We start from the raw sequence: 27196 nt of genomic DNA, 5'->3' as shown, positions 1-27196 counted from the left end.
ATATTCCACATATATGCTAATGTTCATATATGATATTTGTTTTTATCTTTCTGACTGACTTCTAGATACATCCACATCTCTACAAATGACCCAATTTTGTTCCTTTTTACAGCTGAGTAATATTCCATTGTATATATGTATCCTATCTTTATCCATTCTTCTGTTGATCAACAGTAGAGGACCCTTGGACTGGAGAGTCTTATGTGGGGCCCAGACCCCATGATTCTGGGGAGAATATTCTGCAGTTTTGATTATCCTTCCTTTTGTGGATTGCCTCCCTGACATATGGGTCTTAACTGTATAACGTCTCTAGATTCCTTTTTTATATCTGTAATTGTGGAAATGTTCTCTGCTAGTTTTTTTTAAGTGTATTTATTTTTGGCTGTGCTGGATCCTCCTTGTTGTGTTCTGACTTTCTCTAGTTGCAGTGAGTGGGAGCTACTTTACATTGTGGTATCCACGCTTCCCCTTGTCGTGGCTTCCTTTGTTGCTGAGCACAGGCTCTAGCTGCACAAGCTTCTGTAGTTGCAGCACTCAGGCCTCAGTAGTTGTGGCACAGGGGTTCCTTAGCTGTGGCTTGTGGGCCCTAGAGCGTGGGCTCCAGTAGTTGTGACACACGGTCTTAGTTGCTCCACGGCATGTGGAAGCTCTCTGGACTAGAGATCGAACCCATGTCTCCTGCATTGGCAGGTGGATTTCTATCCACTGTACCACCACAAGTCTTTAGGTTGATCTCATAGATGCTTGTTCTGCCAGTGGTTGTAGTCCTGGTGTGTCCGTGGGAGAAGGTGAGTGGAGGGTTTTTCTACTCTGCCATACTGGCCACAACTCTAATTGTCCTGTTTCTTAACAAATTGATAAGTTGGATCATCCAGCAGCCCTTCTACTTGTAATTTCTCTACGCACAGATATAGAGAACTGAGAACCATTTAATACCGTTTTTTACTTCAGAAACAAGGTGTTTTGTGGAGAATTTGTCTTTATTTTTAGCTTGTTACTTACTAGAGCCTTTAAAATGTTCAGTCATAGGCTAGAGATAGTCTAAATTGGCTTTTTCCCATTCCAGTGTATTTTTCTGAGTATTTTAAGGTGAGGCCTGATTTACCTAAGCTATTAGATTACCCATATTACTATTTAAAACTACTGGAATCTAGTTTTAAGCCCTCCTGTTAATCTTGATAGTTTTTGCTATTTAAATGTTTTTTTGTTCAAGTTGTCCTTAAGGGAAAGGCTTCATGAATATCCTTGTATAATGGATTTCCTATTCCCTTTGCCATTTGGGGGCATTTTAGAAATTAAGCACAAATGAGTTATTTAAATCTGTTTTTGATCTTTCCCGTCCAGTTTTTTCCACTGTTTTCCCCACATGAAGGTCTAGCAGTTAAGTGAATCATTTAGTTGAGAACTGGTAGAGTCTAGGGAAATCTTGAGTTATGAAGCAAATTCCTATATTTATGAGGATTAAGAAAAGAATTATTGACTCAGCTCAGATCTCGACCATGGTTTAATTCAATACTGATGATCTGCCTTGTTGGTATTATGAAATATGATTCTTTCTTTCTTGAGAAAAAAGTGAGAAAGGGCAGCTTTCTTAGGGTGTTATGGGAACGAGAAGAAATACAGAGGGTAGAGTAAGAATGATGGAGAAGGCTATGGCACCCCACTCCAGTACATTTGCCTAGAAAATCCCATGGACGGAGGAGCCTGGTAGGCTGCAGTCCATGGGGTTGCTAGAGTCAGACATGACTGAGCAACTTCACTTTCACTTTTCACTTTTATGCATTGGAGAAGGAAATGACAACCCACTCCAGTGTTCTTGCCTGGAGAATCCCAGGGACGGGGGAGCCTGGTGGGCTGCTGTCTATGGGGTCGCACAGAGTTGGACACGACTGAAGCAACTTAGCAGCAGCAGCAGCAGCAGAGTAAGAATGAAGATTAAGTTGTGTTGAGATAAAGGAAGAATACTTTAGTCTTGAGAAAATGTGAGGTAGCTAATGCTTCCTTCTGAAAAATAGCCATCTATCACCAACTTTACCAACAAGTGATCTAAAATTGGCAAATAATGGTAAAAGTAGCCATCTACTAAGTTTAATATAGACTATATATATATATATATATGGACTGAGGTGTAAGATAAAATGCTGTGTCTTAAAAAAGCTGACAGTTCCTGCTGTGAGAAAGTTACACTGAGTAGAAGTACAAAAGTGAGGGGACTGTTGTGAATTGTACAGTATTCTGTATACCAGACATTCTCCTAGACCCAGAAAATATTTTACTGTATTTAATCATCAAAATAATCATAAGAAATACATAGATTATTCCTCCCCTTTCCCATTTTATAGTTTGAACAATAAAGACTTTGAGAATATAAATGGTTTTACCAAGGTTAGAAAGCAAGAAGCATATGAAGCCAAGATTTGAATTCGGTTTAAGACGTATGCAAATAAGTAAGTATAGAGAACAGGATTAAAAAGGCATAAAATTAGTCATTGGAGTTTCATGCCATCAAAGTCTCTTTAGTTCAGAAATATTTCAGGACGTTTTCATGAGGAGGTAGCATTTGAACTAAGCTGTGCAAGTAGAGAACAGGTTTGTAACAGGTGAATGTGGCAAGGGAGGCAGATGTATGATAGAGGTGGGTTTGAATCCAATTCAGTCTGAAGCTAAAGCGTATTTCTTTTTTTTCATTGCCCATAACTAGAACAGTGAGAGAGAATGTGGCAGACCATTGAAACTAAAAATGAATTGCATTACCTTGAGTTTTAAAAAAGTTTGAAAATGGAGCTATAGAAAATAATAGGAAGAACCTTTAGTGCTAATACAACAGGTTCTAAGATATGCAATAAATAATTGCAAATACCATCACTTCCAATGGAAATTACATTTAATTTCTCTTCTTGGCAACTCTTATCTCAGGACCAGTATTTCAGAAGTCCTGGCGGGTTGAATGGTAATGGATCAACATGGAGGTAGGGCTGGGTGTGGGGCTAAACACAGGAGAATTGGAAAATGCTTTTGATAGGAGCCAATGTTTTCTCTGATGTACTTATTTTTAGATCAAACCATTTTTTCGTATGAAACCCTTATCAGAGGATGATAAGGAAAAAGCAAGAAATCAGAGGATTGCTAAACTAACTGATTTATTGGCAATTGCACAGAAGGAAAAAAAATTGGTGATATTTGATCTTAATTCTCCTCCTTCAAGACATCCTTCCAGATCATCATATATCCGCCTTGTAGTAAGAGTGATCCTTGACTCTAAGATTGAGCAACATCTGGTATGTCTATCTCAATATTTATGATAGAGGTTGGGAGGTGGATTGCTTGTCCCAAGACCATAGCATTTGAACCTGGCCTACCTTGTAGATCTTTCCTGGGATCCTTAAATAATTCTGCTCTCTATAGAAATGGGAGTTGGTTGCTTATACAGCTACATGTGGCAATCTAAGAATGACCCAGTTAAATTTACATCATTGGGGAAAACATTGAGGCTGTTTGCTGTTCCAAACCAAATGAAATGTCACCAGTGTGTTAAAAGGGAATGTGTATGATTGCTACACAATGTGACCTTCACCATCATCAACAGACATCTATTAGAAAGGGCCTGGGCATGGAACACTAAGGCTTTGAGGATTTGGTTTTCATTAGTAATATAGAAAGGACATCTGGTTCTTATTTGAGCAGAGATTTTTTCATCATGTTTCTCAGAACTTGCTGCATTTTGGCAGCTAATCATTCCAAATGTCTTAAAATTTCAAAATATGGAACAATGCTATGAGTGAAACAAGTATGTATCTTTGCAAACAGAACTATTTCTACAGATGAGTCATAATAGCATCCTCTGTTAGCAGGATATGACTCTGCTCAAAGATGATTTTTAGCATCATCAGCCAGAGGAGATGTTTATAAGTCTGACTTTTAATCCACACCTACCAACTCCTCATCCACTTTGGCTAGTATGATATCACCATGGACCCTTGGTCCCATGATGTTAACTGGGAAAACTCAGCTCCAGAACAACCTTGGTGAAAGCCTCATTATAGGAGTTCGTTAAATGTTATATGGCAGAAACCAACACAACAATCTAAAGCAATTATCTTCCAATTTAAAGCAAATTGTAAAAAAGTTCATTAGACAATATTAAGTCAGGTTGACTCTTTCACCAAAGGCTGGAATCTCTCTGCTCCCTGTAAAATGTACACATGCTGGAATGGGTCTCCTCCCATTCTACATGGGGCTATTTGTGTCTAGACTGCTGATTATCCACTGAAAGACGTCCTATTTCTCCTTATAGATTGCTTGGTTACCAGGTTCTGAGAGAAGGTATATCAAGAGCAAAGCTCCTGGTTTTCAGCACGTGGGCACATTTTATACCCTTCAGGAACTTGCGGATGAAAATATCACTAGAATAAATGTTGACTATAAGAGGTTGTACTACAATGGATTGAGGTAACTGATCATACCTCTTTTGGCATGTATTGCCTTACTTGCACAAAATCTGCATCCCAGCCAAGGTACTTAGGTTCCTCCTCAGGGCATCTGTGTGTGGTTATCTGTTTGGAATCCCGTATTTTCCTCCTTCTGCCCCTCCCATCCTCTGCCAACAAACATTTATCAATGATGGGCTCTCTTCCTGGGACCATCTTCAGCCCCTTATCCTTGTGCTCCAATCTCTTATCATTGTTGCTCTTTTTCTTTTTATATAATGTTATCAGTGAAAGTCAGAGCTCAAAAAGTTGATGATTTCCTCTGCCATTACTAGATAGATCACAGTACCTTATAAATGGCTTTGTGATACAGATATCTAGATCTCTTATAGGAATAACCCAGGGCATAATTAAATCATTATTTCAAAAACCATAAAATTGGCAGACGAATGGATAAGAAAGCTGTGGTACATATACACAATGAAATATCACTCAGCTATTATAAAGAATGCATTTGAATCAGTTCTAATGAAGTGGATGAGACTGGAGCCTATTATACAGGGTGAAGTAAGTCAGAAAGAAAAACACCAATACAGTATATTAACGCATACATATGTAATTTAGAAAGATGGTAATGATGACCCTATATGTGAGACAGCAAGAGAGACACGATGTAAAGAACAGACTCTTGGACTCTGTGGGAGAAGGCAAGGGTGGGATGATTTGAGAGAATAGCATTGAAACACATGTATTATCATATGTGAAATAGATTGCCAGTCCAGGTTCGATGCATGAGACAGGGCTGGTGCACTGGAATGACCCTGAGGGATGGGATGGGGAGGGAGGTGGGAGGGGTTCAGAATAAGGAATGCATGTTCACCCTTGGTGGATTCATCTCAATGTATGGCAAAAACCATTACAATATTGTAAAGTAATTAGCCTCCAATTAAAATAAATAAATTTAAAAAAATAAATAAAAGGGAAAAAACAACTTAAAACATCCTAGTATGAGAATAAAGTAAAATCATTTTCATACCACATTTATAAATATATAATTAGGGACAGATTTTCTGAATTAAAAGCACCTGGGAATGAAATGGTAACCTTTTTCAGACTCAACTGTTATTAGTCACTGCTCATGTTAATCCCTATACCCTTTCTATTAGATTTTAAAATAATTTTTCAGATAATTCTAAATGCTTCCAAGACACAGCTTCCTTGGAGATACAGATGTATATGTACATAGGCATCAGTTAAGAGATGTAGATATCACCAATGCTGTAGTTATAGATGTATATCCAAAATCTCTTGGGGTTAGTAGGAGTTCCCATAGGTACCTTTTTGTATTTGTAGCCATGAACTTGGCTGCTGGATGCACTTGTGTTACTTTTCCTGGCTCTTTGACCATAGAGGAATTGATCAAAAATATGTCATTTTTTTTTCTTTCAACATTAGAAAATTATATTATGTATATGTATTTCTGTCTCTTTTTACTTATTTTCATATAGGAAATGTTTCTAGTTGAATTTTTTCTCATAATTATTATTTAGATTACTAGTAGTTGAAATTAATTATAATAGCTTCCATTTATTGAGCTTTTATTATGTGTCTAGTGGTTGGTAGACCACAGACTCGTTTTCAAATCCTGGCCTACCCATCAGACAAGTAATGACCACACTTATGACTTAGACAAGTTTCTGCAAAGTGTTATCCCCATAACAAATTTTTTTTTCTTTTTCTTTTCTTTTATTTTATAACTTTACAATGTTGTATTGGTTTTGCCATATATCAAAATGAATCCACCACAGGTATACATGTGTCCCCCATCCTGAACCCTCCTCCCTCCTCCCTCCCCATATCAATCCTCTGGGTCATACCAGTGCAATCAGAATCCAACAAAACAAAATTTTTATAATCAAACAGGGTATTTTCTAGAGTTTCTTTCTGAAGGATCTCACCCCTTATTCCTGTCTTGACTAATTAGTTCATTCCTGTGAATGGTTCTGAGAAGCAGCGTGTCCTTGGAGAAGTTTCTCTTTTTGTTTTGTTGTGGTTGAAGGTGGGTTGGACCAATAGGAGACACTACTAACTTTGGAGAGTGTTCAGTTGTGTTGCTCAGGACTCTTCCTCCACATTGTAGGATATTTAGCATCCAGTGATGTTACTGCATCATTGTGACAATCTCAAATGCCCTAGATATTTCCACATGTCATCTGAGAAAATGATTATTGCTCCCATTGAGAACCATAGGCTAGATGAATGTGTCCAGGTGCATGTTCAACTTCAGCCCAGGATTTTGTGATTATTTAAGGAGATGCAAATGCTGTCCCAACACTCAGTTGATGCTATTTTTGTGATATGTCTTTGTGCTGAGGGTACACTATTTCTGACTGCCCGACTGGCATGCCACGTGGACAGCTCCTGCTTACCAGTTCCTAAGAGTGAAGATATGCCTGAGTGTTGGGACAGCATATCTTCACTCTTAGGAACTGGTAAGCAGGAGCTGTCCAAGTGGCATGCCAGTCGGGCAGTCAGAAATGGTGTACCCTCAGCACAAAGACATATCACAAAAATAGCATCAAAAAACTCAAGTTTCCATATGTGACTTCTTGCATAGCCAGCAAAAGGATAAGAGTATTAGTCCAATTTGAGAACACACTTAGATTGAAAATAAAAGCCATATCTCATTTGAACTAACCTGTATCTCACTATTGAAAGATTTTGAGACCTGAGACTTGTTTGTTGCTGCTATAGGGCAAGCCTGCCAACCTCAAGGCTAGGTACTTGAAGTCAGCAGCCATAAGCAGTAGAAATACTGAAACTGAATAGTGCTATTTCTGATGACTCAGTGACTTATTTCACTATCTAAACTTTACATGGTTTAATATGACACTTTGGAAGTTACTTGTTTTGAAAAATTGTCTATAATGAATCTTGTTTTTGAACATCAAAAGAGAAAAGCAGTTTAATTTAGCTCAGCAGATATTTCCCCAATAGTAATATGTATATAGACCAGTTAATTAGTTTTAGTGAAAAGTCAACACAAGCAAGATATGATTCTTTTTGTAAGGAAACCCATATATTCTAGTAGAGGAGTATAAGGGTTTTTAAAATATAACTACACTACAGGGTGGATCATGATTATTCATGAACCAGACTATTCCGAGCACTTCTCCTCAAGAAACACTGAATTTTAAGAAATTCAGCAGTTGTACCTTGTTAGTTGTATACTGTTTAAATCCAAATATTTATTCCAATCACATTTCCAATGCAGTATCTGTGTTCATTTTGATCAGACCACTAATGCAAGACATTGTGACTTTGCCATTTTGACTGAGAATGCTTTAAATACATTGTATTTAATGTAAGCATACAAAGATGTCCTCTGATTTATTTCTGATGTGGGAATTTTAAATGTTTTTAAAATTTTTAATTTTGAAAACTAATTTGTTGAGATGAAATTCCCATAAAATTAACCAATTTAAAGTAAAAATTCAGTAGAATTTAGTACATTCAGAATGTTGTTCAGCTGTCACCTGTAGGTCCAGTACATTTTAGTATTAGACATTTTTATTTTCCCATTTTTGGTCAGTCTTGCTAGAGGTTTATGAATTGTACTAACCATTTCAAAAACCAAATTTTAGCTTCATTAGCTATATTCTGTTGCAAATTTTCTTTCATATTTCATTGACTGCTGTTATCTTTATTTTATTTTTTATATTTCCTTTAGGTTTACTTTGCTCTTCTTTTATTAGTTTCTTTAGGTAGAAAATTAGGCGTTTGATTCTAAATTTTCTCTAGAATAAACATTTAAAGCTATAAATTACCGTACAAGCATTACTTACATTCCACAACATCCAATTTAAAATATTTAAAAAGTGTTTTATTTCCCACTTGACTCATAGATTACTTAGTAATGAACTGCTGACCTTTTAAAAATGTATTATGCATCTATCCTTAGTGTTATTTGCTTTTGACTTAAATTCATTGTGTGTGTGTGTGTGTGTGTGTGTGTGTGTTTGTTAGTCATGCAGTTGTGTCCGACTCTTTGTGACCCATGGACTGTAGCCCGCCAGGCTCCTCTGTCCATGGGATTTTCCAGGCAGGAATACTGGAGTGGGTTGCCATTTCCTTCTCTAAATTCATTGTGACCAAAGAACAAGTCTCTATGACTTCAATACTTTAAATGTATTTAAACTGGTCTCCTTGCTTACTAAATCATTCGTCTTGATGAATTGCCCATGTCCACCTAAAAATGATGAGCTCTCTTCTCTTCTTGGATGTGGTATTCTGTAAATATTGGTCAGTTTAATTTGGTTGACAGCCTTTTTAAACATTTTATACTGTATTTTCCCCTTCTTTTTCTAATACTTTGTTTGTCGCAGATCAAACTCCCACACAACATAGAACTTACCTACTATGAAGCTTTATTATTAATTTCAAAGGTGCAGCAGTCAATCAAGAGGTTTAGAGAAAGTAAGGAAAGGTCAGTCACTGATTTCAGCTTTGCAGGCTTTTTCTTTTATTGGATTCATACTCTATGGCCTACAGTAATAGATAAGAGCTCCAAGTGAGTTTTTGCAGAGCTGTTTCACTTAGAGGGGAGCATTTGTGTTACAGAACATCTACATTTAGTATTCCCAAAGAGATATGTAGTTTATGTGACCTTCTCCAGGGAGCCATTCCTCATAAATCCATATTCTATAATTACTTACAAAATATATAATAAACATTCAACTAGGAAATCCTTTTTAAAAATATTCTAAAAAATAAATAAAAATATTCTATGCATAAGGCCTGTCTTCACAGTAAATATTATTCTATTTATAAAAGAAGTAGCTATCATATCGACAAGATTAGACCATTGTCACCTGCCTTCGTACTTCTTTTATTATTATTATTTTAAATTTTATGTAACTTTACAATATGGTATTGGTTTTGCCATATATCAAAATGAATCTGCCACAGGTATACATGTGTTCCCCATCCTGAACCCTCCTCCCTCCTCCCTCCCCATACCATCCCTCTGGGATGTCCCAGCGCACCAGCCCCAAGCATCCAGTATCGTGCATCGAACCTGGACTGGCAACTCGTTTCATATATAATATTATACATATTTCAATGCCATTCTCCCAAATCATCCCACCCTCTCCCTCTCCCACAGAGTCCAAAAGACTGTTCTATAGATCAGTGTCTCTTTTGCTGTCTCGTACACAGGGTTATTGTTACTATCTTTCTAAATTCCGTATATATGCATTAGTATACTGTATTGGTGTTTTTCTTTCTGGCTTACTTCACTCTGTATAATAGGCTCCAGTTTCATCCACCTCATTAGAACTGATTCAAATGTATTCTTTTTAATGGCTGAGTAATACTCCATTGTGTATATGTACCACAGCTTTCTTATCCATTCATCTGCTGAGGGACATCTAGGTTGCTTCCATGTCCTGGCTATTATAAACAGTGCTGGGATGAACATTGGGGTACACGTGTCTCTTTCAATTCTGGTTTCCTTGGTGTGTATGCCCAGCAGTGGGGTCTGCCTCACCAGAAAAATTAAGGGCTCCAAATGCCTCATCTGTCAATTATGGAGAGAGGGGTATTGATATCTCCCACTCTGGTTGCTGATTTATGTTACTTCTCACTTTAGCTCTGTTTATTGTTATTGTTATTACGGTTGTTGTTTGGCTTCTTATATTTTAAACACTTTAAAAAAATACATTTAAATTTAGAATTGTTAGATCTTCTTGGTGAATTCACCCTTTCATTATGAAATATCCATGGTCTCTGGTTATAATTTTTGTCTAAATATTGCTTTTATTAATATTGCTACATTTTCTTATAGTTACTGTTTGTGTTTGTTTTTATTTTTGTCCTTTGTCTTTCAACTGCTTTGCATATTTATGTTTAAAGTGCATCTTTTATAAACAGATTATTGGTTCTTGCTTTTATATTTATGAGGATAATGTCTATTTTTTTTTAACTTTTTTTTTAAATTTTATTTTATTTTATTTATTTATTTATTTATTTTTAAATTTTATTTTATTTTTAAACTTTACATAAAACTGTATTAGTTTTGCCAAACATCAAAATGAATCCGCCACAGGTATACATGTAGTCCCCATCCTGAACCCTCCTCCCCCCTCCCTCCCCATACCCTCCCTCTGGGTCGTCCCAGTGCACCAGCCCCAAGCATCCAGTATCGTGCATCGAACCTGGACTGGCGACTCGTTTCATACATGATATTTTACATGTTTCAATGCCATTCTCCCAAATCTTCCCACCCTCTCCCTCTCCCACAGAGTCCATAAGACTGTTCTATACATCAGTGTCTCTTTTGCTGTCTTGTACACAGGGTTATTGTTACCATCTTTCTAAATTCCATATATATGTGTTAGTATACTGTATTGGTGTTTTTCTTTCTGGCTTACTTCACTCTGTATAATAGGCTCCAGTTTCATCCACCTCATTAGAACTGATTCAAATGTATTCTTTTTAATGGCTATTTTTTAATGAGAATCGTTGGTCCATTAATATTTAGTTTACCTGGTATATTTGGGTTTACATTATAATTAAGACCATTTTTTCCTATGTATCCTCTCTATTCTTGGTGAGTTGTTTTGGTTGTTCTTTCCTATGTTTTAATTTCTTAGTTAATTTCTAATTCTTTAGTGTTCTTTTCTGTCTCCTCCATAGGCTTTTATGTTTCTGAATTATTTTTTAGTGGTTGCTCTAGGGATTATAATTATTATTATAATCTACTGTAAATTAATATTATTCTATAATATAAAATACAAAATATTAAAGCCTTAAGACAACACAGTTCTATTTATTACCTTCTGCCCTTTGTGCTCTTCTTGTTATAATACTTTTGATATAAAACCCAGAGTTGTTGTTGTTGTTTAGTCACGCCATCATGTCTGACTCTTAGTGACCCCATGGACTGCAGCATGCCAGGCTTCCCTGTCCTTCACCATTTCCTGGTGCTTGCTCAAACTCATGTTCATTGAGTTGGTGATGCCATCCAACCATCTTGTCCTCTGTTGTCCCCTTCTCCTCCTGCCTTCAATCTTTCCCAGCATCAGGGTCTTTTATAATGAATCAACTCTTCATATCAGGTGGCCAAAGCGCTGGAGTATCAGCTTCAGCATCAATACTTCCAATGAATATTCAGGGTTGATTTCCTTTAGGACTGACTGGTTTGATCTCCTTGCAGTCCAAGGGACCCTCAAGAGTCTTCTCCAACACTACCAGTTCGAAAGCATCAATTCTTCAGCGCTCCAGCCTTCTGTATGGTCCAACTCTCACATCCATACGTGACTGCTGGAAAAACCAAACCCAGAGTACCTTTGTATTGTATTTTAAAAAATAGTCTATAGTATTTTTTAAACTTTTTATTTTGAAATGATTGCATGTTAACATGTAGGAAATAATACAAAATGATGATGTGATGATGTGTTACTCCATTGGTAAAACTTGTAATAGTATGATATCGAAACTAAGCTCTTGATAATGATAAAACCCACCAATCTTACTCAAATTTCCCAAGTTTTACTTACATTCATTTTATGTGTGTTTTGTATCTATAGTTCTGTGCAGTTTTATCATATATATGTTTGTGGATCTTAACAGCACAACCAAGATAGACTGGTTTAATCACCAGAAGTATTACTTTTTTTTTCTAGCACAATTTTAATTAGCATTGCTCATTATGAGAAATGGTAAAGTACCAGTCATTATAATTGCAAGTGTTGACAATTATTCAAAGTCATTAACATCTCAAGACCTAAGATAATACAGACTTACTGAATTTTAAAGATATGGAGGTAAGGTAGGGAGAAGTTGCTAGGAATACCTTCAGTTTTGCATAGGCTCAGCAAACATACCCCATGAATGATCATTTCCAGTTTTTTGGAGAGGTGAAGAGAGATTCTTAAGATACCACTAGCCTGGCCTCCTTCCTTATTAGCCACAGTGCTATAGGAAGTTGCTTCTAAACATGTAAATGTCAATGTTTCACTCAAACACCCTGAGGATTCCCCTATAGGAAAGAGTTCAATCTCCTTAGCCTTGGATTCAAAGCTCTTAATTTCTAGCTCCAGTTTTTCTTTTCTTTTAATTTTTTTTACAAGTGTGTGTGTGTATGTGTGTATGTTTTAATTTATTTAATTGGAGGCTAATTACTTTACAGTATTGTAGTGGGTTTTGCCATACATTGACATGAATCGGCAATGGGTGTACATGTGTTCCCCATCCTGAACCCCCCTCCCGTATCCCTCCCTATCCCACCCCTCTGGGTCATCCCAGTGCACCATCCCTAAGCACTCTGTCTCATGCATCGAACCTCGACTGGAATCACCAGAAGTATTACTTTTGTTGCCCTTTGATAACCACACTCCCCTTCCTTCCATCTGCATCTACTCACCTCAAACTCTAACCCCTCTCAATGACTAATTTCTTCTGCACTTCTATAATCCTGTCGTTTTAAGAAAGTCATATAGAAGAATCACAGAGTATGCAACCTGTTGTGATTGGCCTTTTTTCCATTCAGTATAATTCCCTTTGACATTCATCCAGATTGTTGCATGCATCTACAGTTTTTTCAGTTTCATTGATGGATAATATTCCATTGTATGAATGTACTAATATTTGTATAATTATTCATCAACTGAAAGATATCTGATTGTTTCCATTTATTATAGATAAATGTTATGAACATTTGAGTATGGGTTTTCATGAGAACATGATTTTTTTTTAATTTAATTTTATTTTTAAACTTTACATAATTGTATTAGTTTTGCCAAATATCAAAATGAATCCACCACAGGTATACATGTATTCCCCATCCTGAACCCTCCTCCCTCCTCCCTCCCCATTCCATCCCTCTAGGTCGTCCCAGTGCACCAGCCCCAAGCATCCAGTATCGTGCATCGAACCTGGACTGGCAACTCGTTTCATACATGATATTTTACATGTTTCAATGCCATTCTCCCAAATCTTCCCACCCTCTCCCTCTCTCACAGAGTCCATATACACAATGGAGTATTACTCAGCCATTAAAAAGAATACATTTGAATCAGTTCTAATGAGGTGGATGAAACTGGAGCCTATTATACAGAGTGAAGTAAGCCAGAAAGAAAAACACCAATACAGTATACTAAAGCATATATATGGAATTTAGAAAGATGGTAACGATAACCCTGTGTACGAGACAGCAAAAGAGACACTGATGTATAGAACAGTCTTATGGACTCTGAGAACATGATTTTTTAACTGTCTATAACTCACTCAGATTCCCCATTCTTTAAAAAGTGTCTTCATTGTGTTAAAATACATATAAAACTTACTTTTGCAATTATTTTTAATATAAAATACTGTGGTTTTAATGTACATTCACTGTGTTATACAACAATCACCACCATCTACCTTCCTAACACTTTCATCTTGTAAACTCAAATTCTCATTAAACAATGAACCTTCATCAATCCCTCATCAGAGTGTTTCTGTTTGTGATTTGATTCATGTAAGTGGAATCACATATTTGTCTAAGACTAACTTATTTCACTTAGGATGAAGTTCTCAAGGTTCATCCATGGTGAATTCATTCATTATAGGATTTCATTCCTTTTTAAGGCTGAATAATAGTCTATTATATGTATGTACCACAGTTTTCTTATCCATCATTAGCTGATGGACATTTGGGTTGCTTGAACATCTTAGCTCTTGTGAAAGAGGCAGCTTGGAACATGGGTATATGAATAGCCCTTCAAGACCCTGCTTTCAATTCTTTTGGGTATTTACCAGAAAGTAGAGTTGCTGGATTGTATGCATTATTTTTTTAATTTTTTGAGTAAACACCATACTGTTTTCCACAGTGGCTGTAAAAACAGGACACAAATGTTCCAAGTTTTCCATGTTAACACATCCTTACTGATTTCTGGTTTTTTGATGTAGCCATCCTAATGGTTTGGTATTTGTTATTCTTGGAATGTTTGATGAAATTTACCAGTGTAGTCTTTGGGTCCAGGAATTTTCTTTGTTTGGAGAGTTTTGGTTAATGATTCAATTTCTTTACCCATTGTAGGTCTATTTGCCTTTTCTTATTCTTTACTGCTTTCTTTTCTGATTCAGTCTTGGTAGGTTTTATGTTTCTAGGAATTTGTCCATTTCATTGAGTTTATCTAGTTTGTTGGGATATGATTCCTTATAGTACTCTCTTATAACCCTCATATTTCTGTTAAATTGGTGGTAATTTTCCCACTTTAATTTCTGACTTCAGTAATTTGAGTCTTTTCTCTTTTTCATGTTTGTATATCAAGTTAAAAGCTTATCAATTTTATTGATATATTCAGAGAATTACCTTGGGTTTCATTGATTTTTCTCTGTTGGTTTTCTGTTCTTCATTTTGTTTATTTCTGTTTTGATCTTTATTATTTTCTTCGTTTTGCTTTTTCCATTTTCTTAAGTTTTAAAGTTAGGTTGTTAATTTGAGATCTTTCTTTTTTTTTTTTTTTAAATGTTCGCATTTAGATATACATTTTCCCCCATGCACTACTTTTGCTACATCCCATGGATTTTGTTTTTATTTTCATCACATATCCAAATATTTTATAGTTTGCCTAGGGATTACTTTTTTGATCCACTGGTTTCTTGAAAGTGTATTAAGTTCCACAAACATGTAAATTTTTTTTTTGTTGTTGTTATTGACTTCTAACTTTGTCCTGTTACCTATCTTTTTAAGTCTATTGAGATTTTGTGGCCAAACATCTGGTCTGTCCTGAAAATGTCCCATGTGTACTTGAGAAGTTTGTGCATCCTATTGTTGGGTGGAGCATTTTGCATATGTCTGTTAGGTACAGTAAGTTTCTTGTATTGATTGAGTCCTCTGTTTCCCTATTTATCTTCTGTCTGGTTGTTCTGTCTGTTAGTAAGAGTGGGGTATTAAAATCTCCAACTATTATAATACAGTTTCAATTCTGTCAGTGTTTGCTTTATAAATTTTGCTTGTCTGTATTATGTGCATAAATGTTTATAATTATTATGTTTTCTTGCTGTATTGAAACTTTTATTAATGTTCAAAAAATACAAAAAAAGAAAAAATTGTAAATCTATACAATGTAATATTACTCAGTCATAAAAAGGTACAAAATTGGGTTGTTTGTAGAAATGTGGATGGTCCTAGAGTCTGTCATACAGAGTGAAATAAGTCAGAAGGAGAAAAACAAATATCACATATTAATGCATATATATGGAATCCAGTAAAAGGGCAGAGATGAACCTATTTGCAAGGCAGGAATAGAGACGCAGACATAGAGAACAGACATGTGGACACTAAAGGGGGGAAAGGTGGGAATGCGAGGGTGGGATGAACTGGAAGGTTAGGATTGACATATATATACTACCATGGAAATAATAGCTAGTGGGAACCTGCTGCATAGAATAGGGAGCTCAGGTGTATGCTCAGTGATCACCTAGACGGGTGGGTGTGTGGGATAAGAGGAAGGTCTAAGAGAGAGGAAATATATGTATGCCAATAGTTGATTGACTTTGTTGTACAGCAGATCTAAAATTGAGTCTCTTGTAAACACCATGAAATGTGGTTTTATGCATTCTGTCAATCTCTGTTTGATTGGCGAGTTTAATCCATTTCCATTTAAAGTAATTACTGATAAGAGGGGCTGTTGTCATGTTACTTCTGTCATGTCTGTAAATATTTGTTATTTTCTTTCTGTCATCTGTTTTAATTTGTTATTTTTATATACTTTATAATCTTTTACCCCTTATTTCCTGCCTTACTGTTTTATTTTGTGTTTAGCTATTTTTGTAGTGAAACATTTAAATCCTTTTCTCATTTCCTTTTTTATATAAGAAAATGAAGTTGCTCAGTCATGTCCAACTCTTTGCGACCCCATGGACTGTAGCCTACCAGGTTCCTCCATCCATGGGATTTTCCAGGCAAGAGTACTGGAGTGGGTTGCCATTTCCTTTCCCAGGGGATCTTCCCGACCCAGGGATCAAACCCAGGTCTCCAGCATTGCAGGCAGATGCTTTACCCTCTGAGCCACCAGGAAAGCCCTCAGTCTTTTTTTATATATTATATACCTAATTTTCCAATGGTTACCATGGGAATTGCAGTTACCATGCAACATGACACTGTGATTGAATTTATACCAGCTTAAATTCAATGATATGCAATAGCTCTTGTCCTTCACAGGTCCAGTCCTACTCCTTTTGCTTGTTGATGTCAGAAAACTTCATCTTTTTTCATGGTGTTCCCCTAAATATAAAATAATAATACTTCTAAATGTAGTAGTTTCTCAAATGATATTGAAAACAACATGTGGAGTGATAACCAGAGTTTAAAAATACTAGCTTTTAGACTAATGATTTTGTTTTTTTCCCTTTAAGTGTTTCAGCCTTAAATTATGTGAAAAATAAAGACATATTTAAGTCATATTTACAGACCATTTTTACAGTAATGCTAGATTTTAAATTTGCCCATGTATTTACTTTTACTGAAATCCTTATGTTACCATACAACATTGATTTACTATCTCATGACTTTATTTTACCTTGGCAGACTCCCTTGAATTTCTCTTAGAGGGTTAGTCTAGTGGCCATGAATTCCCTCAGCTTTCATTTGGGAATGTCTTAATTTCCACCTCTTACTGAGTCCAAGCTCATGCTTTTCGCTCCACAACAAGCCAGTAAATTGAGACGGTTTGTTGGGGGCAAGTATTAACAACTTTGTTCAGAAAACTGGCAGACTGAGAAGATGTCTAGTATCTCACAGAAACATCTCACCAACTTAGAACTTAGACTTCATTTACACTACAAGTGGAGGGGTTGTGGTTGGTTGGTGCAAACTTCTTGGTGTATGAATCCTCTGTTCTTGCAGGTGTCCATGTAGTCAGATCATGATTTCCTTGGGGGTGGGGGTAAAGAGCTCTGTCTCTTTTTTGGAGGGGGCATTTCATGAATGCCATCTATTGTCTTAAAGCAGGTTCGGGTAGGATTCTCATCTCAATCTGTTCTGGTGAAAAAGTTATTTGAGCATTTCATATACAAAGGAAATCTCAACTCAAAAGGATTGGTTACTCTGGCATATATTAGAAGCTGTGTTTCAGGATGAGGTCCCTTAGTCGGCATTCTGGAGTTTGTAAGAAGGAATGATTTTGTACTTCTTTAGAGACTTTTGTGACTGAAATGGAATGAGATGTTTTCTGTGCCACCCCGGTGTTTACCATAAAGTAGTATGTTTACCATAAAGTAGTACCCTTGTCTATCAGAAAGTCAATCAGATCATGCCCCACTCTCAGTTTTACCTTGGGCTCCTGTGAGGAAGTTGTAATTGGGTGCCTCGAGTCCAAGAGATAATCTGAGCCTCTTCATTCATCATCATCTCTTTCTGCCATATGAAAGATTCCTATATTTATTTGTTTTGTTTTTAGTGTTTTAGTCCAGGGTAATCATTTTTTCCACTGTCCTTCCTCCTTACAGTAAGTGTATTGTTCCTTCCTCAGTGGTGGCTTACCTCTATTCATGTTACTTGTCTTCTGGGAATCAAATGCTGCTGCCAGAAAAGTGGCATTCTGTTTGCATCTTCTTATTTCTGTTATTGTTTCCTGTTGTTGAATACTTTAAAAGCAGCATCTACCAACTGAGAAAGGTTCATTCCAAATGCATCATCTCATGTCTGCAGTTTTCTCATATTTTACATTTCTAGCACTTTAAAGACCCCAGGATCTGCCTTGGGCTTGATAAATTCATTGAAAAAATTCAGAGGCATCTTTATTTGGTTTTTACTGAATTAAAAATAATTTATTAAAACCAGCCTGCTGGCTGTTTGCATTTAGGCCCTCACAGGATAATGGCATAGGGGAAATTGGCTTGAGCAGGGAGTGGCTCCTGGTCCAAACTTGTTGTCCTAACAGGTCTAAGATGGCAATACCAGGCTAGGTCTCTGTGCTCCGGGACCTCATACAGGATTTTCTAATTGATCCCTATAAGGTGTGGGAGCCAGTTCGAACATTTCCTGCCCAGCATTGGGAACTGGCTCTGGCTGTATAGGAAAGTAATGAAATAATAAGACAGATATATTCACATAGCAGCCAGAGTGGCTGGCACAAGTGGCTCAGGCAGGGGTGAAGGTTTTAAACAACCTATCCTCACTCTAGTTCCCTTTCTTCTTTAATTTTCCCTGATGTAATAGCACAAATATTTGCACATAGGGCATTTCATCATTCTTCCCCATAGTTTTTACAAAATAGCTCTAATTGCAGAGTTGTATAGTCTTTTTGAGTGTTTTACTATAAAATAAAAAATAGCAATTGATCTCCTCTTAACCGTTTTGCTTTGGCATAAACCTATCAGCCGAATTCTGGGCTGAGATTTTCAGTTTTAAGAACAAAGTGGGAATTTTCTCTTCTCCCTGGGAATGTCCCACTCTCAGACACAAACAGACAAGTTTTTTTTTGTGTGTGTGTGTTCCTTTCTTCCATTTGACATCAGTAAAAGTTTTAAATATCACAGACTGATTTGACTGTAAATGAAGAAATGGTTCCAAAACAAAGTGAAACAAAAACTCAAAGACAAACAGAGAATTCTAAATAAACCCTTAAGTTTGGTCTTGGGGTTTTACATATACCAGTGACACAGGCTGGAGAAGTGAAAGGCAACCCACTCCAGCATTCTTGCCTGGAGAATTCCATGGACACAGGAGCCTGGTGGGCTACAGTTCATGGTGTTGCAAATAGTTGGATAAAACTGAGTGACTCACTTTCAATGACATAGGAGACCACAGATGATGCAATTAACAAGCAAAGGTGGCAGTACATGGTACACAGGGTCTCAAGATAACCAGATAAATCCCATTGGAGTTCCAGACAGGTACTGTGAGCACACATTGTTACAATAGAATATTCTCTTTTTCTTAGTCATGGGTTTGTAACTGTAATCAGACCACTCCCCAGAGGACTTTCTTTAGCAATAGTGGTTTTAAAGACAGAAATATAAGACAAACAAACAAATGGCACACACAGATGCTTTCATTCAAAGAAACAGATAAACCAGTTCAAAAATTGTATAAAAATCAGCAACTGTTTCCTCTCTCCAACAGGATATCCTACTCAAATAAAAAAAATGGACTTATTCCTGAGAAGAAAAGTCCCAAACAGAGAGGAATAAAGTTTTTGGTTTATACACAGCAATGACTTACCTGTTGACTTCCAGATACCAAGTGCTTATTCCAACTGCCAAATGCTGTGATAGCTGGGGCCACTTTGGGGGAATTTTGTAGGGAAGATCTTCAGCATATGTGGTCCCACCAGTTGCTAGGGCCTTATCCAATAATTTCTAAGTTGGGGATAGCTGGCCATGAGCAGCAGGGATCCTCTATAAATTCACCAAAATTCATTATATCCAAGCTCATACTGCTTTCTACATGACAGTTGCTGGGTCAAGGAGTAGCAATTTTATTTGGAAAGCCAGCAGACTGAGAATATGGTGAATGAGTGTCCCAAAGCACCATCTTATCCAAGTTAGAATTTGGGCTTTTTATGTTCTAAAAGGAGAGAAGATGTGGTTGGTTGTTGGAACTTCTTGGTAGCCTTTGTTGTTGCACCTGTCTATGTAGGTCACATCACAATGTTCCTGAAGACCTCCAACAAGATAAGTGCTATTCTGTGTTCCACAATCTCCATGTAAATGGAAAAGTGTTACACTTGAATAAGTCATAGCCTTGAGAATGAACTGTGCTATATATATCAGGTCATAGGCAACATTTTTGCCTTGTCACCAGAGCAATAGAGCATGCAATTTAACTTGCATATTAGAATAAACAGATCTAATATGGAGTCAGATTTGTTTTTTCCTATAACACTCCTTATTTTTAAAAGACAGGCTTTGCTGGATATAAGCGTCTTGGTTGACAGGTTTTTCTTTTAACACTTAGACTATGTGGATCCACTACCTTCTGTCTTCCAAAATTTCTGATGAGAAATCTGCTCAGGATGTTATTGAGGATCCTTGTATGTAACAAGGTGCTTTCAAGAGTCTTTTCTTTGCCTTTGGCTTTTGAAAGTTTGGTTATAATATGTCATAGGGTGGATCTCTTTGAGTTCATCTTAGTGTACCCTAGATACACCTAGATTCAAATGTTTCATCAGAGCACAGATCTCCAATAATTGGAGGATAGTTACCTTTTGGCCCATCTTGGCTTCCGTAAGCTGTGTGCAGGTTGCTCTAGGAACATGGGCACAGCTGCCTGTGATAGGGCTGAGAATGCAGAGTGGGTAATTGAGACTGTGCTACTTACTGAAATTGACCAATGTTAACCATAACTTATAAAACTTCCCTGGAAGTTGCAAGACTTCAATAAACCCCATAGAGCCAAATCAGTTACATTTGGTAGATTTTGCCAGTGCAATTATTGTTTAGATGGGGGCAAGTTCCTGGTGTTTCTTTTTCTGCCATCTTCCCAGAATTGCCTGCTGTGAATATAAGTTGTTACCTCTGTGGGATAAATGCCCAAGAATGCAATCCTGGGGTATGATAGTTTGACAAGTTTTATAAGGAACTTTATAAGTTTCATATAGTTTATGAGAAACTGCCAAACATGTTCAGAGGGCCTATACCATTTTATGTTCCCACCACCAATGTATGATGATCCAGAGGTTCTCCATCCTTGCTAGTTTAGGGCATTGTGATTTATTTTTAAATGTAGTCATTCTGTTATGTGTGTAGTGGTATCTCATTGTGGTTTTAATTTTCATTCCCTGGTGAGTAATGATATTGAACATCTTCTCATGTGCCAAGTTGCTATGGTCTATCCTCTTCAGCGAAATGTCTTATCATACCATTTTTAACTGAACTGCTTGATTTTTTATTGTTAAATTTTGAGAGTTCTTTAGTATAGTTCTTTGTTGGATATTTGGTTTGCAAATATTTTGTCCCAGTCTGTTTCAGGAGTGTACCATCTCCTTAACAGTCTTCCATAAAGCAAAAGTTTTAACATTTTGATTAGGCTTACCTTTTCAATTTTCTCTTTTATGGATGGTATGAGTCATGCTTTTAATGTCAAGTCTAAGAACTCTTTGTCTAACCCTTAGATCTCAAAGATTTCTGTTTTTTTCCCAAAAGTTTTATGGTTTTACATTGTGTGCTTAACTCTGTGATCCATCTTTAGTCAATTTTTATATGAATTATGCGGTGTGGGTCAAAGTTTTTTGTTTGTTTGGTTTTTTTTTGCCTTTGCCTATACAATTGCTCTAGTACCATTTGTTGAAAAAAAAACTTTTATTTCATTGATTTAATTTTGCACCTTTAACTGATCATTTTGACGTGTTTGTGTGGGTCTGTTTATGGCTTTTAAATTGTTGTTCAGTTGCTCAGTTGTGTCCAACTCTTTGTGATTTTAAATTATGTTCCATTAATCTCTATTTCTTTTCTAAGGCCACAGTATTTTGATTACTGTAGCTAAATAGCTTTAATATTGGGTAGAGTGATTCTTTCTCACTTTATTCTTTTTTAGTATCATTTTAGTTAATTTTGGGCTGTGCCTTACTATATACACTTCAGAATCAGCTGGACTAATTGTCCAAAAATCCTTTCTAGTATTTTCATAGGAATTGCATTAAGCTTGCAGATCACTGTGAGAATTGACATCTTTACAATGTTGAGTCTTCCGATTTATAAACACATATGTCTCTTCAATTTTTAAATCGTCTTTGATGATTTTCATCAGTTCTTTGTAGTTTATGGCTTACAGGTTTTGCTAAGTTAGTACCTAAGTATTTACTTTTCTTTGGAGTAATTGTTTATTGTATTGTTTCAATTTCTATATAGAAATGGAATGATTTTTTGTATTGGTGTCAAAAAGTTTTGAAAAGTAGATTTTTATTACTATTTCCTTATTTCTATTAAAAACTCTTTTAGGTGATCTGTAGAATTGTCTTAGAGATAATTCTAACATACTAGGTAACTAATTGCAAGCACTCCTGCAAATGTAGTAGTATGATTTTTTATCTTACAATTTATACACTGAGCCTAAGAACCTGCCAAGCTAGTATATGACAAAACTGCACTCACACCCAGGCTTCTACAGAGCTGTTTAGAATATACTGTACCATCTCAGGGTTAAAACAAAAATTTTTGAAGGGATTTATATTGTATATTTTGTGAGAAGTTTTCTCTGAAGATTACAACCTGATTAGAATTACTAGATGGTCTTCTACTTATTTTCTTTCCATATCTATAGATACTGTGTGCATATCTACTGACATTTAGTGCACAGGGAAATTTGGGTTCCATTTCTCTCAGTGCTTTTGAAAATTCTTTTAAAAATTCCCAGAGGGATGGTATGGGGAGGGAGGTGGGAGGGGGGTTCAAGATTGGGAACACGTGTATACCCGTGGCAGATTCATGTTGATGTATGGCAAAACCAATACAATATTGTAAAGTAATTAGCCTCTAATTAAAATAAATAAATTTAAATTAAAAAAATTTGAAATGTAAGTATTTACCAGATATGTATTCATTTATTTATTCATTCAGTTAACTATTTATGAAGCAGGTACTGAATATATGGAAATTAATAAGACAGAATCTCTGCTTTAATATGCTTACAGTCAAGTAAAGAAGACTGATAGGAAAGCAGGTAGAGTAGAGAGTGGTAGGTTCTCTGAAGGAAGTAAATATATTTGCTTCACAGTAGTATGTGGAGCTCACTCATCCCAGCTCATTGGAGCCAAAGAGGTTTGCAAACCTGTTTTAACAGTGGTGGTTGAAATTGGACTAAGGCTTCCCAGCTGGTACTAGTGGTAAAAATCCAGCCTACCAATGCAGGAGACATAAGAGGCGTGGGTTCAATCCCTGGGTTGGGAAGATCCCTTGGAGGAGGGCATGGAAACTCCATTATTCTTGCCTGGAGAATCCCATGGACAGAGGAGCCTGGTGGGCTCAAGTCTGTAGGGTCGCAAAGAATCGGACACAACTGAAGTGACTTAGCATGCACTCATACATAGGAATATTTATACCATGGAAATTGGCTAATTCTAGTAGGGCTTTCCTTCCTCCCATTTTTTCCTCCATCTTTTCTTCACTCTGCACCCCGCTTCCTTCCTTCCTTCCTCTTTTCTTCCTTTCTTTCTTTTCCCCTTAGGACATGCATACTACCGTTGATTGAGGAGGAAAGGTATTAAATGCAGTTCTGTGTCTCACTGTAACATGAGCTCATTCTACATGTCATGTCATAAGTTGTCCCATGCCCAACTAATTCTGGTGATTTAAGCTGCAGTCTTTCACAAATATTGTGGCTGTTTACCTTTTAGATGATAAAAACAAGACTAAATCTAAATCTCCTGTGGGTTCCTTTTCTTCCCAGAGAATATAAAGCAGCTAACATCAGCATCAACTTATACATCGTCAATGAACCTTGGCTCTTCTCATTGGTCTGGTGCCACAGTATTCACTCCGTGACCACAGACAACATTGAAGTCCTGAATGAGATGAATCAGCCTTACTACTTCATGGTGAGCTGGTTGTTCAGATTATTCTTCCTAGACTGATACAATAGGAGTCTCTGTCCCCCACCTTACCCCTACATTGCCCACTGTGCAGTCCCCAGGGCAGCTACTTAAGAGCAGAAACAATATGTGACATTGGAGATATGGCATTGTTCCTTCTCTCACCCAGATCCTTCTGTTATTCTCAGGGAGAAATTACTGTTGGTATAAATTATTGGCTGTTTATTGAATCCCCATAATGTGCCTTTCTTGGATACTGTAATTCAACCCTCTGAGCTAGCCACTAGGAGTAATGCACGGGAATCTGAAGTTTGAAGCTTCACATGATGCAGGATTCACAATGTCTGACTCCAGTGTGTTGATACTGCATCCCCACCTGCAGGCAGAGCCACAGTGACAGTGGCCTGAGGTGTGGGGATTCAAGTGTACTTGAATTCCAAAGTGAGAACTGTGGGTCCTGACCAAAATGCTTTTGAGGAGTGTGAGTGTCCATCACCTAGCTTGATTTCCCCTTCTGTCCTGCTTCTGCTTATGATCAGAGGCAAGGGGACCCGAACACCTGAGTTACACTTCTAGCTGAATCCCATCACTTATTATCTATGAAGGGAACCTCAGCTAACCAATTAACTGCTACAGAGCCCATTTTTCTTATCAGTGTGTAAATAGGATGACTGCATCAGTCACAATAGGCAACAACCGAAAACAGCTTAATTTCTCTTTTCTGACTTTTTAAACTGCTCTGTGAGCTAGGCTTTTCCTTACCCTGAATGAGATTTCTCTCAGATCCCATAGTTTTTCTAGTCATTCTTAGATAATCTTTCAACTGTTTAGTCACCAAAAAGCCTCAATTCAGGATCAAAATGTGTAGTTCAGAATAATAACTCAAACTCTAAACTGCCTTGAAAATTAAAGCTTTAGGCAGAGAAACCTAAATGAGAAGACTGAATATTTTTGGTTGCCTTCTCCATACTTCCTACCTTACTGGCCCCCTTATTTTTCTGACTTGTTCAGGGTCAGGAGCAGGTGCAAGGTAGTTAGGGCAAAGGGCAGTCTTGTAGAGCTGGTATTTCATTGAGGTCCTCTGGTGGCAGTGTAAAATTGCCTACCCCTTCTTTATTGGCAGCTTGGGGAGGTTTCTACAGATGATCCTCAAGGAAACCTAGGATGGCAGGTCCTTTGGCACAAGTGAAGCCTCTTCACTTGTCTTTCCGCATATTAGCCCTCTTCTTGTATGTACTGTATACTTTTCTAATGTTTTTGATTTTTAAAACTGCAGTGTAAACTTGTTCATTATATAAAATTCAGTTATTACAAAAATGTAAATTAGAAAGCAGTGCACCCTTCATAATCCTATCCCCTAAATCAGTAATGGCTCAAAATTGTCCCTTCAGATATATTAAATAAAACTTTTTACTTCAATACTTGGATTGATAATATTTAAATTTATAATAAATTCATGTGTTTCAAAATCAGAGTGTAAAAGGATGTAAGTAAATAACTTCTTTCTAAAAAAGGACGTTTAAAGGACTGAAGTTAACTTTGGTCAAGGAGGTGGGACCAGCACCCCAAAGGCTTTCCTAAGCAGCCCATACTCTGGGTCAGAATACGCAGATTCAGATCTCGGGTCTACCACTTATTATCTTGGAAATGTTATCTAACATGCTGGGCCTCAGATTGTTTATTTGTAAATTGAAGATAAAACTAGTACAATAGAAGCAGTTTTATCCAACACACATGGGTCTGCTTAATGGTCTGTTTGTTGAAAAAGTTATAACAGGACATCATGAAATTAGTTATATATAGTCTATTACCATTTTATTATGTTTAAAAAGCATACCTAATATTTAGTGGCTTAAAATTAACAAATGTTTGTCTGCCACATTCTGTATGATGGCTGAGTTGTTTCTCCAGCCTGAGACAGCTTGACTGGACTAGGTGTTCTAGGATGGCCTCATCCACATGTCTAGGTTCCTACCTGGGATGACTGTGGTTTCTTCATTTGGTCACTCATCCTCAAGGAGGCCAGCTTGTGCATGTTCACCTGCTGGCACTGGATTTCCAGCAGCAAGAGAGGTCAAGCACCGTGCACATGCTTTCTCAAGGGTTTCCCAGTGTGATGTTTGTAAATGTACCATTGGCCAAAGAAAATCACATGGTTAAGTTCAGATTCAAGGTGGGTCAGGGGGAAAAACAGACTTTACCCTCTTAATGGAAAGTGACAGTGTAGTCATGTTTCATATAGACCTGCATTTTGAATCAAATAATGTGGCCATTTTTATAAACAATCTACCACAAAAACAAACTCAGAATGGATTAAAGATGTAAGACCAGATACTTTAAAACCCTTAGAGGAAAGCATACAACACTCTACCCTGTAGGACTCTTATCCAAATTCATTGGAGAAAAAAAACTTTATAGAAAAGCAAAAGCTAAGAGAATTCAGCACCAGCAGACCAGCATTGCAACAAGCACTAAAGGAACTTCTCTAAGCAGAAATGAAAAAGCCACAAATAGAGACAGAAGAAATTACAGAGAGACTCACCAGTAAAGCCAAACATACAGTAAAGATAGGAAATCATCTGTGCACCAAAGTAGGACATAAAAACCATCAATTGTGAGGAAAGCACAAATGGAGGATATTGGAAATGCGTGTGAAATTAAAAGACCTTAAAACAATCTGGTTTATATATAGACTGCTATGTCAAAACCCCATGGTTACCACAAGCCAAAAATCTACAGTACATACACACACACAAAATAGAAAAAGAATCCAAACGCAATACTAAAGTTAGTCATTAAATCACAGGAGAAAAAAAGAAGTAAAAAGACCTGTAAAAACAAACCCAAAACGATTAAGAAAATTGTAATAGGAAAATACATATCCATAATCACCTTAAATGTAAATGGATTAAATACTCCTATCAAAAGACAAACACTGGCTGAATGGATACTAAAATAAGACCCATATATATGATGTTTATATGAAACCCACTTCAGACCCAGGGATATATATAACCTGAAAGTGAAGGGATGAAAAAGATATTCCATGTAAATGGAACTCAAAAGAAAATTGGAATAGCAACACTCATATCAGACAAAATAGACTTTATAAAGTAGAGACTGTTATAAGGGGCAAAGAAGGACACTACATAACAATCAAAGGAACAATCCAAGAAGAAGGTATAACAATTTTAAATATATACGCACCCAAATATAAGCACCTTAATACATAGGGCAAACAATAAC

At 36.7% G+C, this 27196-nt stretch overlaps 1 protein-coding gene across 1 annotated transcript in view; it reads left to right on the top strand.

The window, feature by feature from the left end:
* The window catches only part of LOC129654212 (glycerophosphodiester phosphodiesterase domain-containing protein 4-like), a 100223-nt gene that overhangs the window by 57453 nt on the left and 15574 nt on the right, over positions 1 to 27196 (top strand). Inside the window, exons 11-13 of the mRNA XM_055583740.1 lie at positions 3057 to 3278; positions 4295 to 4449; positions 23809 to 23956. Coding sequence (XP_055439715.1) covers positions 3057 to 3278; positions 4295 to 4449; positions 23809 to 23956 — 525 coding nt within the window. The remainder of the gene's footprint in view (positions 1 to 3056; positions 3279 to 4294; positions 4450 to 23808; positions 23957 to 27196) is intronic.

The sequence above is a fragment of the Bubalus kerabau genome, chromosome 5 (assembly GCF_029407905.1).
Source record: "Bubalus kerabau isolate K-KA32 ecotype Philippines breed swamp buffalo chromosome 5, PCC_UOA_SB_1v2, whole genome shotgun sequence".
NCBI classification, from domain to species: Eukaryota; Metazoa; Chordata; class Mammalia; order Artiodactyla; family Bovidae; genus Bubalus; species Bubalus kerabau.
This window is presented reverse-complemented; position numbering and strand designations above follow the sequence as displayed.